The sequence below is a fragment of the Tubulanus polymorphus genome, chromosome 10, assembly GCF_964204645.1.
Source record: "Tubulanus polymorphus chromosome 10, tnTubPoly1.2, whole genome shotgun sequence".
In the NCBI taxonomy this organism is placed as follows: Eukaryota; Metazoa; Nemertea; class Palaeonemertea; order Tubulaniformes; family Tubulanidae; genus Tubulanus; species Tubulanus polymorphus.
In genome coordinates, this window is record NC_134034.1 from 4,835,104 (window position 1) to 4,856,893 (window position 21,790).

At 29.2% G+C, this 21,790-nt stretch overlaps 3 protein-coding genes across 3 annotated transcripts; 1 reads left to right on the top strand and 2 right to left on the bottom strand.

Annotated features, from left to right (window-relative positions):
* The first annotated feature begins 12,916 nt into the window (after window positions 1-12,916).
* LOC141912309 (uncharacterized) lies at window positions 12,917-14,895 on the top strand. The gene is made up of 5 exons (XM_074803553.1): window positions 12,917-13,019; window positions 13,153-13,273; window positions 13,847-14,023; window positions 14,203-14,449; window positions 14,668-14,895. Exons 1-4 carry the CDS (start codon window positions 12,957-12,959, stop codon window positions 14,358-14,360), a joined length of 519 nt encoding a protein of 172 aa, XP_074659654.1. The 5' UTR covers window positions 12,917-12,956; the 3' UTR covers window positions 14,361-14,449; window positions 14,668-14,895.
* A 1,555-nt stretch (window positions 14,896-16,450) lies between these two features.
* On the bottom strand, window positions 16,451-18,379 carry LOC141911921 (G2/M phase-specific E3 ubiquitin-protein ligase-like). Its single transcript, XM_074803026.1, has 4 exons — window positions 18,216-18,379; window positions 17,288-17,477; window positions 16,921-17,124; window positions 16,451-16,728 (listed from the first exon to the last, which is right to left on the bottom strand). The coding sequence occupies exons 1-4, from the start codon at window positions 18,279-18,281 to the stop codon at window positions 16,451-16,453; spliced, it is 738 nt and encodes a 245-aa protein (XP_074659127.1). The 5' UTR covers window positions 18,282-18,379.
* LOC141912260 (uncharacterized) lies at window positions 17,514-20,369 on the bottom strand. The gene is made up of 7 exons (XM_074803486.1): window positions 20,244-20,369; window positions 20,084-20,169; window positions 19,684-19,759; window positions 19,447-19,508; window positions 19,064-19,195; window positions 18,872-18,900; window positions 17,514-18,261 (listed from the first exon to the last, which is right to left on the bottom strand). The coding sequence occupies exons 1-6, from the start codon at window positions 20,367-20,369 to the stop codon at window positions 18,882-18,884; spliced, it is 501 nt and encodes a 166-aa protein (XP_074659587.1). The 3' UTR covers window positions 17,514-18,261; window positions 18,872-18,881.
* Between the last annotated feature and the right edge of the window lie 1,421 nt (window positions 20,370-21,790).

Consider the following 21,790-nt stretch of genomic DNA (forward strand, 5'->3'; position numbering starts at 1 on the left):
AGAAATTTACTGATATAAATGAATCTGGTATTAATTCAAATAATAATCCATCTAATTCTTATAATGCTGGAAGTGATAATATATTATATATTACAATTGGATTAATCACAGTAATTATATTCTCGGGTGTAATATATAAATATAAATTTAATAATAATGAAAGTGATAATGATAATGATGAACGGAAACTTCGTTACCCATGTACAGACAATAAACCACCAGAAAATAAATCAAATGAAAATAAATCTAAAATATTATTAATGGATTAAAATATGATGAAAAAACAACAATATTTAAGAGATTTATATTATAACCCAGAAAGTGAAGTTTCATATTCAAGTGTTTCGGAATTATGGGATAAAATTAAATCTGATAAAGAAAAAATAAAATATAGTGAATTAAAATCATGGTTACAAAATCAACCCACATATCAAATTCATAAAAAGATGGATAAAAAATATTTAACAAGAAAAGTAATGGTTTCATGTATTGACCAACAATGGCAAGCTGATTTAATTGATATGAAAAACTTAGAAGAATATAACAAAGGATATTTTTGGATACTAAATGTTATAGATGTTATAGATAGATATTTGATCCTAATATTTCATTAGCATCGGTTAGATCTAATTCATCTTTATTAGGTGTTGCTAATAAAAAATCTTCATATAATTCTTTACCATTTACTTTTTTATTTGAAACAAACTTTGTAACATATCTAAATGGGTGTTCTATAAATTCTCTTAAACCAACACGTTCTTTAACATTAGTAATATGTACCTTTGTATTCATATGTTTATTCCAATTTGATGGAGCGTTTGAAAATTCACCATTACAATAACCACAATAATTTCTATTTTCACTAACATCTAATATTATTGAATTATTATATGTAGAAGGTATTACATTATTTGATGTAGAGGGTATTACAGATGTAGTAGGTATTACAGATGTAGTAGTAGGTATTACAGGTGTTGTAGTAGGTATTACAGGTGTAGTAGGTATTACATTATTATCAATTACACTATTATTAACAACACCACTTTTATTATTATCGATTTCTATCAGTTTAGTTTTATAATTTTTAAAAATAGGATCAAATATCAAAGCTATATTACAAGGTATTACATAATATAAACCATCATTATTTTCATGTGTATCGATGTATGGAATATGTTTATATACTTTACCTCCTTCCATTTATATAATAAATTTTTATTAAAGTTAAAATTTTAATACATAACACTATCTAATTGTGAATTTACAATATTTAATTGCGCGTCAGATATAATATAAATGTGCATTCTAAAATTTTTGATTCCTTTATTCTTTGTCATGAATAATTGTATTCCATCTTTTGTATTTTGTAGTTTTTTTCCAGAACCATGTAATGAATTATCTTCAGTTGTTCTAAAATCTAACCATAATGCAAATTTATTACCGGTATAATAATTTATTTGATTAATATTACAATCTTCAGATGATTTTATTTTTTCATTCATAAAATGTTTTCTAATTTCTGGCCATTGATCAATCATTCTCATTCCTTGACAAAATATTTTATTCGCTATACCTTCGATAGTTATTTCTACTTTAGTTATTTCAGGATTATAATAATTCTCAACATTTATTGCGCCATTAGTATACGTTCCAATGGTAAAAAATATTAATATACCTTTAATAGATCTTCTAGGAAAGTTAATATTCTCATTAATAATTTCATCATTTGCATTAATAGTTACAGTTTTAAATTTATCAATATAATCATATAATAATGAAAATCCTTGATTGTATTGAGTTTGAATTATACTTGAAATATTTTCATCAGTTACTGTATCATATTCTAAACATATATTCGATAATTTATAACTCATATCTTTATTAACACTAGATAATACAATTTCATTTACAGGAGCAAATGTTATCTCAAATATAATATCTTCTTGAATTGCGTATTTATATAAAGGTGCATTATTATTTATCAATTCAAAATCTAACGGAATTTTATATTTGCTTCCATATATACTTTTTATCAATTTATCTACATCATTAGTTAATATTGCGCTATTAGCTTCTGATCTTAATTTATTTTGGTTTTCTGATTGAATTCCTTGAAATATCATATTATTTCTATTTTCTTTAGTTAACCATAAATCTTTATAATGTGAAAATAAATTATAATCATCTAATGAGAAAACTGTTTCTGGACCAATCTTTATTGTTAACTTTTTAATCAAATATCTTCCAACATTATCAACAACATAATTATTATTATTGCCAGATACTTTTATATCAGCTGATAAATAAATACTGTTTGGAACATAAAAAGTATTTTGTGTTAATCTCGGAATTCTAACATATAAAGTTTCATCGGGATTAATATTTGAAGGGTTATGAGTAATTATATGATGTGATCTTTCTGCTTTAATAGCATTAGATATTCTATGATTCTTAGAAGGATTGATATAACTCCCACTCATTTATTTAACAAAAAAAATTAATTATTTATTTTTGATTATGTTTACTTGATATTTTTTGATATCATGTTTACTTGATATTTTTTGATATCATATTTACTAAACCAAAAATAATAGCACTTACAACTGTAATTAAAAATTAAATAATATGTTCAGCAGCAAAGTTAATAATGTTTCCTGCAGATTTCAATATAAAACCAACAATTGAAGCAATAACTCCTGGTAAAGCTGCAGCAGATTTTTTAGATAGTTCCCATAAATATTTTGCTAATTTCTTTAAACCATCTTTAACTTTATCTTGTATAGAATTATTACCTGGAGGTTTATCTGGTTTATTGGGAGTAGGAGTAGATTTCAAAGCATTTGATATTGCTAAACCAATTGTTGTAAATAACATAGTTACAGCTGTTAGAATTGAAAGAATTGTTATTCCTTCTAATTTAAATAATAATCTTATTCTGTCTTTTAATGATATTTCAGAATTTGGTTTAATCAACAAATCTTTAAAAATAACTTTTAATCTATTAATATTATAATCATATGATTTTAATAATAATTTAATTTCTTCTTTTTGTAATTCTATGTTATATTCTAAATCATCAATTTCTTTTTCTAAATATGCATTTCTTTTTTTAAATTCAATTTCTTCAATAACTTTATTATCTCTATCTAATTTTAATTGTTCTATTTCTTTATTTTTATCAGTTCTATCTTTTTCTAAAAATCTAATTTTAAAATCTCTTTTACTTTTTTCATGCGCAATTTTATCAGCTGATTCTTGCATACCTTTAATTTCTCTACGTGTTTTTTCAGGAAATTGTTTTAATTCTTCATCAGTTAAATCAAGTAATCCTTTTTCTAGTAAAGATTGTATTCGATTTATTCCAGTTTCAGTACCGGGTGTATCTAAAATACTATTCATCTGTTCGTCAAATGAATGAATTGCATCTAACATGCTATCAAAATGTTTTCCTAATTGTAATTGATTTGAATCATTATCAATTTGTTGAATATCTCTTCTAGATGTTTCGGGTGTTGAAGATCTTAATTTATCTAATCGATCTCTATTCTCTTCCATTTCCGTTTCTGGATTATCATCGATTATTTTAAATAAGTCATCAATTTTTTGACTAAATACTCTTATATTATCATCTCTTTCTTTTTGTGTAACACCAGTTATTTCATTACTAATACTTATTCTCTTAATTCTAAATGTTTCTAAATTTTCCAAAGTTGATTCCGCTAATATTTTACTTCGTCTTGTCCTTTTATTAGTGATATCAATATAATAATCATCTTTCAAACGATAATAATATTCACCATCTAAAAACTCTTGTACTAAAAGTCTGGCGCCTCTACCATTTATATTATATCCAGAATCTTTAAATACATCTTGAAACTTATATATAAATTTATTATTTTCTATATCTTCCTTTGATAAACCTGGGTCTAAATTTTCAGTAGGTATTCTCGATCTAGTTCTTCTATCAAATTCATCTGTTGATGGGGCTTTAGAACCACTATCTGCTAAATTAGAATTATATGCCGATTCATTACCATCATCAATATTAGTTTCTGCATCATTATAATCATCAATATATCCTTCATTATTATTTCCCATTTCATAATCTTCTCCACCTTCTACATCCATTTACATAATAAAAAAATTAAAATTTAAAATATAATATTCCTCCGATTACAATTCCTATACAAGTTATAGCTAATTTAGTATTTTCATGGGATTTATTATCATCATTTAGTTTAATTATATCATGTTGAATTTTATCAGTTTTTATATCTTCTGATGTATTGTAATCTTTTATTTTAGAATCATTAACCAATTTAATATTCTTAGTTTTAGTTTCAGTTGATTGAATATGTTTTTTATTTTTTTCACCCTCCATTAATTTTGGAGCAGTAATAATCTTTTTATTTATATCATTCAATCCAAATAAATTATTTATTGTTGCAGTTTTAATTAGATTATTATAACCAATTATATTTCCCATCTTCAATACTAAATCATTAGAAATAATTAATAGATTAGGGCCTATACAATAATTAAGTCTTACATGAGATTTATCTAAATAATTTTGATATCTTATAATGTTTTCTGGAATCGATTTATTTTTATCATTATGAATTGAATCTTCAAATAAAACTTTAAACTGTTTCTGCGCATCGAATGAAGTGTTATCATTTCCAATTATTGGGGATCTTGTTTCAACTTGTGATCCTAGAATACAAATCAAATAAGTTCTAATAGATTGATTTATTCTTTCTATACCTGATTTAGTAAAACCTTCACTATTTTCTAAAATAAAATAAACCCAACCATTATTATTATCAATTTTATAATTATGATAAGCTCCAATTCTATGCATATAATCAATTCTTTTTATTTCATACTGTTCACCAACACCTTGCAATTTACCATGCGCTCTGAAATCGGAATTAATATTTATATTAAATTCATTACATATTTTATAAAACTTGGATATATTAATATTATTATCCAATTCTTTAAAATATTTAGACCCGGGTAAAGGACATTCTAATTCATTTAATATTATTCTGATTTGAAAATATGTGTGAAATCTAAATATTGTATGAATTAATTTTAAATCAGAATACTTCAAATTTTTATCTAAATTATTTAAATTATCATTCCAACTTATTCCACATCCTGTTGTTGCACAATAAACAGCAAAATTTAATTGATTCTGCCAATATTTCATATTAGATTTTACTTTATATATATGATATTCATCTCGAGTAAAAGTAACTTCATATGTATTAAATATATTTTCCATTTTAGAAATAAAAAACTGTGATTCATTAACATAAATTTCTAAATTAGTTAATGAATTTAAAACTACATTTTTATATGTAATATTTTTCTTAAAATCTATTGCTGGAATATTATATTTAATTGATTTATAATATTGGAAAGCTTTTGGAAACCCCATTTATATAACTAAAAAATTAATAATTTATTTATTCTTTTAATAATTTATCTTGTTCTTCAACTGTTATATGACCATTTAAACTTAATATATAATCTAGTGTATTCTTTAATTTATTAATTTCTTTTATATTAGTTTTAATTTTTTCTTTATTACTTTTTATATTTAATTTTGAACTTATACCGGTTAAAACACTTGAACTTAATCCTAATACACCAATTGATATAGCTAAAGGTGTTAATGGGCTGAATATTGCTAAAAATGTTATTACAGAACTAATTGTAACCGAACCACTTATAATCAAATAATATATAATTTTACTTTTTAAATATTTTTTCTTTTTTATCTTTAAGTCACTTTCAAATTCTAATATTTGTTTTTCTAAATATGTTTTTAATTTAGTTTTATTTATATCATGAGGAATAATATCAATACTATCAACTTTATCTTCCATTTATTTAGAATAAAAATTACTAATTAGTAAACTTATAAGCAACAAACATAACAATAACTGTTCCACCTAAAATCCATATTATTTCATATTTCTGTTGTTCTTTACTTGGGGTATAATAATCTGATAATTTAGGTTTGTATAGATGTAATTTTTCTTTATTTGTTACTGCGTTATATAAACTCATTGCATTATCAACTGATTGAAAATCTCTATGTGAAATCTTCTGATCATATAATTCTTTATTGATGTAATCCATATAGTTTTGTCTCTTTTCTCTATATTCTTCTGCAGCTTTATTGTATTTCTCTAACGCTAAGTTATGTCTTCTTTGTTCTCCTAATGAACTATTTTTATCAATATGTTTAAATAAATAACCACCACCAGTAAATGCTAAAGCGTTAACAATTGCCGATCCTATAATAGTTATAATTGCAGAAGCCATTTATTTAGCAAAAAAATTACACACTTCTTATATGGGAGGAATATATTTTTGTTTTTCCAAATAATCAATAGTTAAATTAGATAAAGTAACCGCTAATGTTAACTTTAAAATATCATTTATATCAAATCTATCAACATTAACACTTCCCATTTTGAATACTTTTTTTAATACCATTGAATAACCAACAGTTCCAACTGATAGTAATGCGCCATTATATAATCCAGTTATTATCCACTTATTATCACTCATTTATTTATCAAAAAATTACTATCATCAAAATATTTAGTTATCTTAGTGATGATTATTTCAACATTTATTTCATTACTAGTTTTATGATTATCATATATTTTGGATAATATGTTTTTGATATCATCAATAATTCAATCTTCATTTAATTCTTAATATTCTAAAGGTGATTTAATTAAATCAATTACTTTTTCTATATTATAATTTTCTTTATCAATCATTGATGCATTGTTAAATGATTTACTTTTTATATCAGTAATTACATCATTTAGTTTAATTCTCATTTCTTTACCATGTTTAAAATCAAACCCAAAACATATACTCGGTCCAACAGTTATATTCATTTATATAGTGAAAAAAATTACTCTTTACATCTTATAACTAATTCATAAATTACAGGGAAATTATTTAAATCAATTAAGTATCCATTATGATTTCTAATTTCTAATCTAAAATTATTAAAACGAGGAATGCATGGTTTGAAATCACATTCTGTTAAATTATAATTTATTTGTGTTCCAAATTCTTTAACATTCTTCAATGGTAAAATGTTTAGTAAACCAGAATTACAAGTTATATCTTTAGTTGCTTCGAATGTTTTTGTAGGATCGATTAAATTGCAATAAATATAAAAATGTGTGTAAGGTATTAAGTTTGGTGTAGTAGCGTCAATATTTGTAAAAGATCCATCTGGAAGAATTCCTAACAGTTTAGCTATAGGTTTTTTTACCATAAATTTATGTTTTTCACTATTAGACAACCTTATCTTTATTCTATCAGAACTCTCACTTTTTAAAAATCTAATACTAAACCCAGAACTACTACCTAATTTGTGCCAGGCTTTTCTATTAATTTCTTGTGCTAATGTATCTAAATTATATAACCCCGGTTTTAAATATATATAGACGCATTCATTTTTATTTTTATTAAAAATTAAAAAAGCTCTATGTTCAATAGTTTTATTCGATATATTGTAAAAAGAATTACATAAACTTATATTAACTAATTTTAAATCTACACAATTCTTAAATTCTCTATCTAATTGTACTAATAAATTATGAGATTTATAATTTGTAAGTTTTCTAGAATCAACATATATTCTATATTCTTTTAATTCTACCATTTATTTTACATATTTTCATTCAAAATCAATATCGTGGTGCCCTTTTTCATTCTCACCTTTATATATGAAATAGAAATCACCAGAATATAATTCTTCTAGATCTTCACTTGATAATCTATGAAATCTATCTGGTAAATAAGTTCTGAATTTATATTTATTTCCTTTTAATCCTTCATATTCTAAATTTATTAATTTATCTCCATATTTATTAGTAATTGTTTCAATGTTAGTAATTAAATATTTCTTGTGAATTGTTAACTCAGTTAGTTTTTTTAAATTTATAATCTACAGATTTGACGCTTGAAGTATCTTTAATTCTATCTAAGAATTCACTGTGTACTTGTTTACTCTCCATTTATTATACAAATTTTTATTGAAATTGATTAACACGCTAGAATCCTTTTCATAATCTCATTTTCTGTTGTTTCTTCTCTTTTGAATTTTATATATTCATCTAAATTGCAACCATAGGCGACTGTGTGGATTCCATCATCTAAAATATATCTTTTATCATCAAATGGGTTTAGACTTATCTTCTCTATCTCTTCAATATACATTTCATGATCTTCAGATCTTAAACATTTCATTTTATGTTTTCTAACTTCTTCATTAAATATACAATTGATGTAATCTTTAAAATGAATATTCTTTTCAACAACGCTTTTGGTAATTCCTTTTAACTTTTTAGCTTCATGAGTTTTAGTTTTATAACTATACATTTTAGATCTAATACCTATGAACTCTATCATTTCTTCACCGCCTAATTCATCCTTAAACTTCCCAGGAACTTTTTTATTATCATTGGTAAACAATTCATGATTTTTTGGATAGTTACTGAAATCAAAATGATGTTTTGATGTTTTTAAATCATCTGTTATATTATTAGTTTTTATCTTTAATATGTAACTGTCAGTATCGAAGTATAAGATTTATATATGTTTTTCTCCAAAATGAGGTTGTAATACGTTATAGTAAAATTGATACATTAATAATTTTGAAATTTCTAAAACTGCAGCTCCAACATAAATCGGTTTATTAAATTTCATTGAAGTTCTTCTCATCTTAACTGCGGCTAAATTTTCATCAAATATTCTGTTACCTATAAACTTAGGATATGATTGTAAATGCCTTATCCTTTTACCATTACTAACTAACTCAATATCATTTCTATTTCTAATATTTTCACAAGTCTTACCATAGAACGCATTATTCATTAGTTTAAAATAATCTTTTTCAAAATCAGTTTTAGATTTAGTTCTCTGTGTAGTATTAAAATCTATATATTTTTCTAACCATTTAGATTGACTGAATGAAATATATCTATGTACTTTTTTAAATATCATTCCTTGTCTCAAATAAAACTTCAACATTCTATAATGCACAACGTAATTATATTTATCTTCTTGAGTTACCATTAACTTTTCAGTATGAATATGATTATCGGGTTTAATTCTTTTTTGATAATTTGATAATTCTTCATGTTTAACAGTTTTATGTTCGGGACAATATGCTAGATTTCTAGATTTGAATTTAATATTTTCAGGGTATTCTAAATCTACAACGAAGAAGTAACCAGTATCTGAATCATCTGCAATATCTAGGATTCTTTTCTTCCAATCAAATTTATCAATTTGTAAAACTTCAGTTATTTCAAACATCCCATAAGGTTGTGGTTCCATCATTGCCCAACCATAAAGATTATTTGCATCTATGTATAATAATTTATATCCAGGATTATCATTTACATTGAAATATCTATCACCCAATACACCTGAAACACCTCCTCTTATAGATTTTTCAAATAATAGTAATTGATCTATATTTGTTAACAAATCCATTTTTATATCTGTAAATTTTAATCCACAATCCCATGTTAATCCTGGTGATGAATAACAATGACAAGGATCAATATTGAAATATTTTAGGTTTACATCTCTAAACCTTTCGAATATATCGGTTAATAATAATACATCTGATTTTAAATATAAATCTACTAATTGACCATGATTTTCTATTTTGAAATGATTCCAAATATTCAATGTTCTATTATAGACTTCATCTTTAACATATTCATTTTTTAATTCATCATAAAATTGTTCTTTCAATAATTCAGTTATTTTAAAATTATTATGATTTTTATAGAAAGAATATGGAATTGCTCCTTTATATCTCATTAATTTAAAATCATCATTATTTGGGTAATATTCTTTTAATATCTTTAATTCATCATCAACTAATGATTTTGATAAGTTATCTAATGAACTATTTAAAAATCTATATGAATCTATAAATCTTAGACAACCAAATTGGAATGATATATAATTCTCAGATGTTTTAGCTAACATTCTAAATTTATAAGTTGGTATTTTATCTTTTGATCTATTTGAATTTGATATTTCTATTTCATTATTGATTTCTTCTATTTTATAACATAACTGTTTGATAAATAAATGTGCATCATATCCTGATAGATTATGAAATATAACTGGAACAAAATTCATTTTCTTTGCTTGCAAATTACAATTCTCATGCGCAGCGCCTCTAAACTTTCCGTTCAAATGATCATGGTCTCTTACTTTTTTAACTTTATAATTAAATATCTTTTCACAATAATAACATTTACCTGAAAACACAAATTCTTCTTTATCTTCTTCTGTCATAATCATTTTTTTATTTGTATTCAATAATTTACTAAATCTTATTTCATATTCAATTAATAAGTCACAAAAATGATTGATAACATTTTAATTTCTATAATGATGATATTCACTTTCAATTAGTTTTGGATAATCAGATTTAATATATAACCCGAAAGCAGCAGCTGATTGATGAATCTTTTTAATAGTATTTGTTTTTGGTGGTTCATCTGAAAAATCATTTTCATTAGAATTTAATTTCTTTCTTTTATAATATATTTCTTTTCTATCTTGATCAGTTAGTTCTTTATTTAATGATTCAAAATCTCCATATATTACAAATGGTACTTTATTTTTGTAATCATATTTTTTGAATTCTAATATTTTATCTTTTTCATTTGGTAAAACTAATTTACAATAATCATGATTATCACATAGTTGTTTATGATTTAATAATGTACTTTCATTACTAAATTTATGTAAACATTTTCTACATAGATATATTTTATTATGGTGATCACTTTCTGTTCTAAAAAATAAATCTATTTGTGTAATCCACATATAATGATTCTCATAATATAGTATATCTATAACATCATTTGAATCATAATCTTTTGATAGATATAAAGGTTCTAATGTATAATGTTTTATGTTGTTACCTTTTGTATTTGGTAATTTAATTAAATCAAATACATTTATTTTAAGATTATTATCTCTTTCTATTTTTGGAATATTTTTAATTCTAACAGGATACTTATCTATCTTATAATTATTTTCAAATTGTTTATAATGAGTTAATCTAAAACTATGTTGTTTATAATCTTCAACTGGGTGTAAGCAACTTATAATTGTCCATAGAAAACATTTATCATCTTCATTTTGTACATTTATTACAGCATTAGTTTTAAATGGTAGTTTAATATAACTTGATGCTTCAATATCTGGTTCTTTATAATATGATAAATTATTTTCATCAATTGGTTTTGATTTAGTTAACTTATTATATTTTGTGTTATAAACATGCAAAGTTATAAATATTATCTCATCAAATATTAAACCAGATCCTTCAAAATATTTCTCTTCTATTTTAGTTTTTATTTCATTATAACATTTATTTAATTTATCATCGATATGTTGTTTAGATATAATATGTTGTGAATGAGAATTTATATTATATATTGGTTTATCTTCAGATTTTATAAACTTTACTTTAACTGATATACTAATTTTAGGATATTCAACATCTGTAATTATTTTTATTATTTCTTTCATATTTTCTAAATGTTTTTTATTTTCTTCTAATGTTTTACCTTTATGAAATTTAAACTCGATAGCTGCTGGACCAATATCACTTTTAAATGCTTCGGTTATCTCTATATCTTTTTTATTATCTAATGAATTAATATAATTTCTTACATCTTCCATATATGGTCTTTTATTGTTTAATTTATTTTTTATTCTTTTAATTGCGCTTTGTTTCTTATCATTATCCTTATCAAAATAATCTTCACCTATAATATCATTATTCATATTTCTAATATGACTTTGAGATTTCAAATGTTCTTTATAATATCTTTTATCACTGAATGATTGATTACATTTATCACATTTGTATGTTTCTTTTTCATCCTTTAATTCTTCTAATTTAGTTTCTAATATATTATCTTTATATTCTAATTTCAATTTATTCTCTAAATGTGTTCTAGTTTTATTGTGTCTTGCTTTTTGAGACTTATCTATACTTATCTTACATGTTGGGCAGTAGTACTTATTTGCTTCCATTTTAATACTAAATTTTTTATCAAAATTGATTTTAGAAGTTCAATGATTTAAATGTTATTCATATATATGAATATTTTAAGAGTAAAAGGGATAATAGGCTTTAAAGCTAAAGGTTGAACGGGCGGGTGAGTAAAAAATGAAAAACATAAAAATAATAACAATTTCTACTTGAATTAGGAGTGAAACTCATAAAAATGAAAAATAAATTCGAGCGTGTGAGAATTTATTTTTCATTTTTATGAGTTTTGCGAGTAATTCAAGTAGAAATTGTTATTATTTTTATGTTTTTCATTTTTTACGAGCTCGACCGTTCGACCTTTGGCTTGAAAGCCTATTATCCCTATTACTGGCATCAGACCACAATTAGGTACCTAAAATGAAAAAGAGGTCCTCCATAAATGTTGCCATAATTCTGCAAATGGGATAGGTAACGAATTTCGGTTATATGTATGAAATCCATTGGTCCTGAGAGACAGATTGATGATGAAATAAGGGATTCCCTGGACTTTTTTTGCTTGGAGTAAGGGTACCAAACCCGGTGGGGCATTCCCTTCTATATTCGGTCCAGATGTACTGGCATACCTGTACTGGGATACCCCTCCTTTCTAAAGGTTTGATTATTTCAAAAGTTAGGTTGGGTACATGGGGCGAAAACCACTTCAATGCGTAGCTAAGATGCTGGCCTATGAGGCATACGCAGGATTTCCCCTGAATTTACGCGCTTATATGTGAACTAAACGTTTGAATTTCTTGTTTTTACCATAGGATATAGAAGATTTTGGAATAGTGGTCTGAGCTCAAATGGCAAATTCCGCGCAAATTCCAATACAATGAATGTCGTACTCTCAGAACTTAATCTACACCATCTAATCGAAAGATTTCAAGAAGAAAATGTAAGTAGTAGTAGTAGTAGTAGTCCGAATATCAGAGAGTGTATGGGTTCCTGGGTCATGGGAATTACCAATTCAAATGATAATATTACCGCTAGATAAAAGTATTGTTTTATTTTTAACCATTTTGTCGTAGGTAAATATTGATATCGTAAAGCATCTTTCTCATGAACAGCTTGTGGAATTAGGAGTCCACAATCTTGGCGACAGAGTCTTACTGATAGACAAGTGCAAAAATCCAGTTCCACGAGAAGTTGGTATGTCATAATATTGAAATTATTTCTTGCTCAACAATTTGAGGCAATGGCCAATAATGAGATGAGATTGCTTGATTATATTCAGTTAGGGAGCATCTCAAAATGTTGATAGTTACTTCAATTAGAATAACTCGCGGAAGGGGATGGGGGGGGTAAAGGCCTCCCGCGGATTCATCACCACTGCCGAACTATCGATTTATTGTGGTGCAATAAAGATAACATTGAATTGAACCGTTTCTCGTTTAGATGCTGTTGATATTTTAGATGTATTTTATTTTGTTTATAAAAGTCTATTAGGCTTTAATAGGTTTCTCACTTGTAATTTTGCTATTTTATTTTTCAATTAAAAGTTGTGATAATTGCGAAATACACTCGTGAGAATGTCTTATCTTTGTCTGTGGTTTCTCATTAGAAAATCAATAGTTCCAACTTTGAAAGGGTGGGGTGGGGGGTTAGAAAGAATTAGACAGTTATTCTAATTGAAGTAACTATCGAAATTTTGAGATGCTCCCTTTAGTCATACTCGTATGTCTTCTCTTCCTATTAATCTGATGCTAGATAATTAAATTTCAGCAATGGTTCGTGGAAGACCTAAAAGAGAGATACCATATCAAAGTCTTGAATATCTTATTCTACATACATTCACTTATAAAGAGATTGGCATTATGTTCAATGTTTGTGAAAGAACTATTGCTCAACGTGTTATGGAATTTGGACTTCGCGTCTCTAATATGTCAGATAAATTATCAGGTGGGTAAGGTCTTGTAAATCACCTATGATATCTGAATACAGCTACATTGGTTTTCGCATTTCTTTAAACCGGTAAACGCCTAATTCGGTGGAAAAAATTAAAGTCCCAACTGTACTGGTTTAGGCGGAGTCTACTGTATTTCTTACTAGCAAATAAAGCATAATTTTTCTATTTGCAGATGATATTCTTGATGACATCGTGGCAGATGCTGTAGCCATTCATCCTAATTGGGGAGAAAAGCTACATGCTGGCCACATACAAAGTTTAGGCCTTAGAGTTCAGCGTGACCGGATAAGGGAGTCGTTAAGACGGGTCGACCCAGATGGAATCGATTAGAGGAAACGGAAAACACTGAAGAGAAGAGAATATTGGGTTCCAGGGCCAAATTTTATATGGCATGTAGATGGCAATCATAAGTTGATTAGGTATAGATTTTTGTCACTTACACTTAATATTTCCTCGATGTATTTGAAAAATATCAAAATGAAGTATTCTATCCAAAATGATTTCACGATATTTAGCCTTTGACGAGAAGTTCATGTGTATTTCAAACAATAATTAAGAAAGCATTATTGTTACATGGATATTAGTAATACATTGTATGAACAATATCATTGAAAGATAACATTTATTGAATTTTCAGATGGCGTATAGTAATTCATGGGGGAATTGATGGATTTTCTCGGATTCCTGTCTTTATGTGATGTAGCAACAACAATAGAGCAGATACAGTTTTTAGGAGTTTCAAAAATGCAGTCGAAAGATATGGGCTACCCCAGAAAGTTAGATCAGACCACGGTGGAGAAAATGTCTTAATTGCTGATTACATAATTGCACATCCTGACAGAGGCCCTGGGCATTTTATTACTGGCCGCAGTGTCCACAATCAACAGATAGAAAGACTTTGGCGCGATGTGTATTCTCTCTGCACATCTACCTTCTATAATTTATTTCATTCACTAGAAGAAGAAGGTTTACTGATAGCAGACAATGACGTTGACCTGTATGTTTTGCACATGGTTTTTCTACCCCGCCTACAAAACAGCATTAATCGCTTTATTGATGCCTGGATATGTCATAAGGTCAGAACAGTGGGTCAGTCACCGCTTCAATTATGGTTAAGAGGTGAAAACCAAGGCAGCCCTCCTGTTGGTGATCATTTGGTAAGCGAAAAAAAAAAACACATGCACAACTTTTTCAGTAGAATAATTTTTCAGTTAATTTATTTATAATCATATTCTGTATAAATTGGTAATACAAGTTTTGAGCTCAAAATGATGTGTGCCAATTATATTCTCTTTCATTTAGGAACTAATGGCAGCTAACTTGGATGATCACGAGAGAGTTATGGTGCCCTTAACTCCATGTCCCATAGATGAAGCAGATCTACCAGTGTTCCAAGAGTTGTCAAGAAGTTCAATGGAAACAGAACATGACTTAGGAAAAAATGCTTATATTGAAATCCGACAAGCTTTCCTGCATTTATTATTGTAATATACAGTCAACTCCTCTTAATCCGGATCCCATTAATCCGGATTTTTAATTATTCCGTAGTCATTTCAAAGTCCCGTTTTTTCTTGTTCAAATCCTTAATAAATTATTCAGTTAATCCGTATGAAATAATCCGTATTAATGCTGAAGTAATCAATTTACAAGTGAAAAAATTAATAATACACCCCTTAAGGGCTATTTCCTGCCTATACTAGGCCAGGTATTAATATTCTGAGAATTTTCAAATAATCTGTATTTTCAGTTAATCCGTATGATTTTGCCAGGTCCCACTTCTACGGATTAAGAGGAGTTGACTGTAGACTGTAGACTTGACTGTATATAGATAGAAACCAGCTGAATCGTTTATCTGAAACACCAATTTTATGTATTATTTGTTCAAAAAATATAAAAACTTAATGGACTGAATAAATGAATAACGAAGTAGTCTTATGAATAAAACATAAGTTCATAAACTGGAATGTTAATTGTCAATCCACAACAAGCCTTTTGATATCAATATGATTGAACTGAAACCTTGACTGACAAATTCAATGACCGGTTTTCCCTTGAACCTGTTACCCTTTAAAGCCTGGCCCACTCTAGGGATATATCAAAGGTGAGTGTATGATGGCACATTTCCCATCACCTGCCTTTGATAAATTCCAAGAGGGGGCACTTTTAAGAGTCAACAACCAGTATGCTGGGCGGGGACGGAATTTATATTCGTGAGGGATCAGGCCCAATTCCCGACCACCGTCATACTAGCTATTGACAAAAAGGGTGCTTTGAGCTTTAAAGGGTAAAGATTCTAGGACTATTATCCGACTTAATACATAGTAAATAAAACATACAAACAAATGGGATGTGTGTCATGAGGATTTCATGTTGATTTACTTCGAATATCCATTTAAAATGAATGCATGTATAAAATCATTTTATATACATCCAAATCCCGGGGAATTGTATATACAAAATGTCATCTCCTTGACAAAACTTTTAACCTCAAGCATCTTTTTATTCACTGGAAGTCTTATTACCATGGCACAAGTATTGGCATGTACTAAGTATCCATCACCACTATGATTGAACTCGATCCTAGGCTTGTGGTGGAAACCTATTATTGGTTTCTGAGAAGATCCTGTGACAAACATGTGAATATCCTCCAAGGACAGGGTCATCTCGCCAACATCTGTTTTTTCCTTGATATTGCCTTCTGTAACAGAATTTAATGAAAATAACTCATTGTTTGTTTCAATTATCAAGTTCAGAATGCAGAGAAATAATAATTTTGTTACATAAGTTTGTTCTGTGAAAAATAAAAGTGAAATTAAAAAGAATAGCAGCCTTAAAATGGATTTTGACTGTAGATGTATAAATGATAACACCAGGAGGTGCTTAAACCTACCAAATGATTCTTCGAGTAAGAACGTCCAATTCATGATAATTTGTTCTTCTTCTACCCTCTTATTTGATCCAGGAGGGGAGTAATCAACATGAAATAACTGTGTCATGTAGTCTACGGACATTGGACTTGGAGCCCCACTAAAGACCTTTTCGAATGATGAGGGGAATTTGCGGATGAGATCCAGAACTCCGAGAGTCGACATGCCTGCATAACATAAGATGTACAAGAATTCAAACATTGTAGCCCTAATGAACAGAATCGTACCGAGCTCTCTGCGTGAACAGAAAACAACCTTAAACCCAAGCTGAGACCGAAATGTAATATAGCTGCATTCGCAAATTCTACTGCTAAACTGTAAAATACTAACCTTCTAGAAGTTGGTTTAGCTCTGATTTTGAACGGTGAACCAGGAAGTTCAAGGCCAGATACTCTACTATCTTTTGTTTGTCGGACAATTTTATGAAAATAGAGGGTTTTGTAAAGCCCATTTCAAAGCGACATTCTATATTTTCATCTACAAATTTCACCAATTCAGCTTCGTCACAAATCTCATTTAGCTGCAAAAGAAAGTTGAAACAATCAAAAGTGTATTAGTACTGTCTTATAATGAACCCGAATACAAACTCTTGAACTGAGAGTCCAGGGAAACCATGCCTACTTTGTGAAATGCTTGACAATTTGACAATTCAATATTCAACATCATGGTAAACATATACAAATCAATGAGCTTGAAACTCATTAGGAAGCTACAGGTCGAGGAATTAGCAATAGCCCAAGTGGGCTAAAAAGTGAATGCAACAGCCCACTAGGACTTCAGTACAAATGGGCTAAAAAAATCAATGAATACTACACCGTTGTAGTTTTTTGCGTAAATCGACATCAGGCACTTCTTCGACAACGATTGTTTTGGCATCATACTTCTCGTACAGGATAATTTTGGCAATTAATGAATTAAAAAAGTGGGCCCCAGCCCCGCCATGAATAAGGTTCAAAGCTATTAACTGGCCAAAATGAAAAAAAGATCTGTTATCCAGAGCTACCAAGTCATGACTCAGTGATCTCGAATTTTCTGGCCCAACAAGAAGCGGAGATCTAGCAGCCTCTGAAATGACTAATTCCAGGAATTCCCTTCGAGGACCACCATTGTCAATTCCAGCCTCTCCCAAGAAGGTCACTTGAACAGGCTTGGTTAGTTTTGAAGAATTCGTCCTCTTCAGCTTAGCAACGGCATCTTTAAAGATAAACTTTCTTCTACACGTGAAACTCAATGTCTCTTCGGAATCTTGTTCAACTACCTTGGCAGCGTGGTCTTTTACGATAACCTCAAGAGAACGGCCATCCCTAAAGTGAAAATATTTCATTCTATATTTAACCTTTGAAAATAAATTGAAAAGACCTTAATGAAGTGCAACATAATGATGTGATTTAAACTTGGTTACAGTCGCTTTTGTGAATGTTAACAAATACTTTTTTTGGTTAGGGTTAGAGTGTATGGGGCACCCACACACCGCTACTGCGGCAATCGAGGATTCCACTCATGGCAGGCGAGGATCCGCCAGGTTCGCTGGTAGATAGTTGGTCGTCCGCGTGCAATTTCTTCCACATTTCGATTAATTAAATCTGAATGAATTTTTCTCTTATCTTTCCGATACCTAAGTAAAAGAATGAATTTATTGCATATTTGCATAGTATATGGATTCGCGAGTCTAAAAATTCAGTTCAATGAAATTCAATGAACTGATTTTGAGAACGGAAGACCTGTCGCCATCTGGTGGGTGAATCGCGTTCCATAGATAGCTGGTGTTGTGGGTTCCCCATTGAGAAGGAAAGCATGTACATGTACCATATATAATAAATCTACACACCGATAGCCTAAGAAAGTACACATAGACATATAAAAAGCAGAGACCTGAATATAGACTGGGTAACAAAAATATATCCAAGCTACTACCTTTGTTCTTTTAGATAATGATGCCGTAACTGTAAAATAAATTTGGATTATCCATGACAAGTGTGAATGTGGCATCGTGAAAAGCTGATAGGAAATTGTCTATGAATGTTAATGCAAGAAAATATAGTTTTTCAATTTCCTGAGTTTAATACAATTCACGTTGACAGTGAAAAGTTTACGACCGTGGCTTACCGTTCCTCTTTCAATTGTGGTTCCACCACCTCGGCTAAGCTGTTAGCAATTGCCTGATTCAAATCTGCATCACTGTCATCATCTGGAAACATCATATCTAAATCGGTAGTAAGATCAATAAACTCCTGGTGCCTAAAATAAAACCAATTATGCATTTTATATAAGCTAATTTAGTACAAGAATCAGAGGGTGTGTCCAGGATGCTGGGAAGAAGCAAGCCATTTAAGACAATCATCTCGGCTTTTTATGAAACTAATAATGCATTAAATATCTTACATTTACATGTATGGTAGGTAGTATTGACACCTGATGATGAATTGTAAAACATACATCAACATCACCATATACAGCGAATGTGGAATATAGCTGCTGAAGAAACGTACCTGTGGAAATTGTAGGCTGAATTAGGCCGAACTTGTTTAGGATTTCTTTCTGCATCATTTGTCTGTAATCCATAATAATAATAATCCTTAGGTCCATTATAGAAAACTTATCACTGATAAAATATTTAGTCAGTGTACTTTTTAATTCAGCAGATACAACAAACATAATAAACTGTTATTGCCTGCAATCTGAAACATCTTGTTACAATGTACATGTATATTACAAGCTATACATACAGACGAAATGCTCCTCTTAACAGCAGCAACAGCAGCAGCAGCAGCATTTGAAATCTTCGGTAGATCATCGATCAAACTAGCGATTTAAGAATAATATTTAAAAATTTAATTCCTTTCATCTGTAGAGTGGAATCCTCATTATAACAAACAATAAATCAATTCATCAGATACGGATAACATACATGTATATAGAATTGCGACCCAAGTAAGACAAATTAATTTTATACTGGTTTTAACCAACAGGACCCGGTTCCACAGTAGTGAGTTAGAGTTAACTCTGAGTTAAAATTAGTTCATTTTCAATGTTTTAACTCAGAGTCAAATCTTAACTCACAACTGTGGAACTGGGTTCTGATTTTCTGGTCCTGTGAAGTTCGTTGTAATAAGAAAAAATATATACCCGTCACAGCTTTCAGTGTGTTCCCTCAACAAAGAGAGTGGAAATTCCTGATCGCATTTCAAGCACTTTTCTTTCACTGATTCCGCCTACAACCAGAAACAAATTTTATTCATACTTAAGATCATTTATAAGAACAGCAGAAAATAGTTCATTGACTCACCTTTGGAGTAGTTTGCGACAATATCTCTCTTTGTATGGGGCGAATATAGATTTTTTCTCGAGCCACAAGGCTCTTCAAGGCATACGGTGTGATGGAGCTGCTTTCAATGTCAAGCAGCTCCAACATTTTATTTGCCCTGGCAGCAAGAAACTCGAAACCACCACCGGTGGACAACTGTGGAAACACTTCGAACAATTTACCTCGAAGTTCTATGAATGTTGAATCTTTTTCTATTTCCAATGTTTTCTCGCCCAATCCTGACTGTATCAGGCTAATTCTACTTTCCCTGTCATGCGGAATAACCATCTGGAAGCAATGAAATAAAACCATTATTGAAACAGATCGTATTAGTGATAATTCGAAGATAACTTCTGAGTTATACAATGTACAGTTACTTTGGTATTTTTTAATTAAAACAGCTTTACAATAGGCCTATTAACTTTTCAATGTCTGAACTGCTGGTATATGAATGAAAATCTATAACTAACACAGTCAGGATTGCCTAGACAAAAGAAAGTTAATTTCATCATAGCCGACTTGTTTTTCGGATCCTTTTTTTTGATGTAAATAAAGTTTTCCTCTCCTTGCCTATGTCATAGGACGGAATAGGTACAGCTAAAAATTTAAAGCATAGGTTTAGTACTGGTACTCGTTATTACAACTTATGATTGTAAATTCCCATTTACTCACTTGGACGATTAACACTAGTTGATGATATAAAGTGCCGACATTTCACTTTCAGGAGTGCTCGATCGCCCATTCTTGTTACTCCCATGGAGGTGAGGTCAGTGTCGAGCATTGCTACGACAGCTGCTGGAGTTACCTGAATAAGATAATGAAAATATTCTGCAAAACACATTATCTCGCTTGTGCTGTGAGCCCAATTATGTTACCGCTTCGAGAGAGTAGGCCTAGACTCTGCGCCTGGAAAAATGTTGTTACCGGTTATTGAGAAATACCAGAGCCAGAAGAGCACTTAGTTTACATCCTTATTACACGTCACAAGACATTACTTCAGGCTTGTAAAGCTGCCTAGCCTGTCATTAGTCATTATAATAATAAAATGATCTTAACATATCACAATTCATTTCCATCAACAGGAGACGATCGTCCGGGAGTGGGTGCACGTGCCGGGCGACGATATGGTCTGGATCTTCTCCATATCGACGATCCATCCATCCAGATCCATCAACGTATCGTCCGCCGGCGGCGGCACTCGACACTGGTGGTAAGTGGTAGGCCTATGTATATATCTGGATGGATGGGCTTATTGTCCTTATATTGAATAGTTATCCTTACATTTTCCCTCCGGAATGTTTCTATTACTTCATCAAGTTTCAACTCGGAAAGAATTGCATCCATGATTTGTATACCGGCGTGATTAGATTAGATTAGATTCGAAGGAAAGCGCAAAAGTTTCGGATTGTGGCGTACTATGTTGCGTCGAAAAGAGCGATATGATTCAATTAAATTCTAACTTTATTGAATATATAATACCGTGGCGCCACCATACGGTGAACTATGGAACCTTCACGTAAATAAGCTAC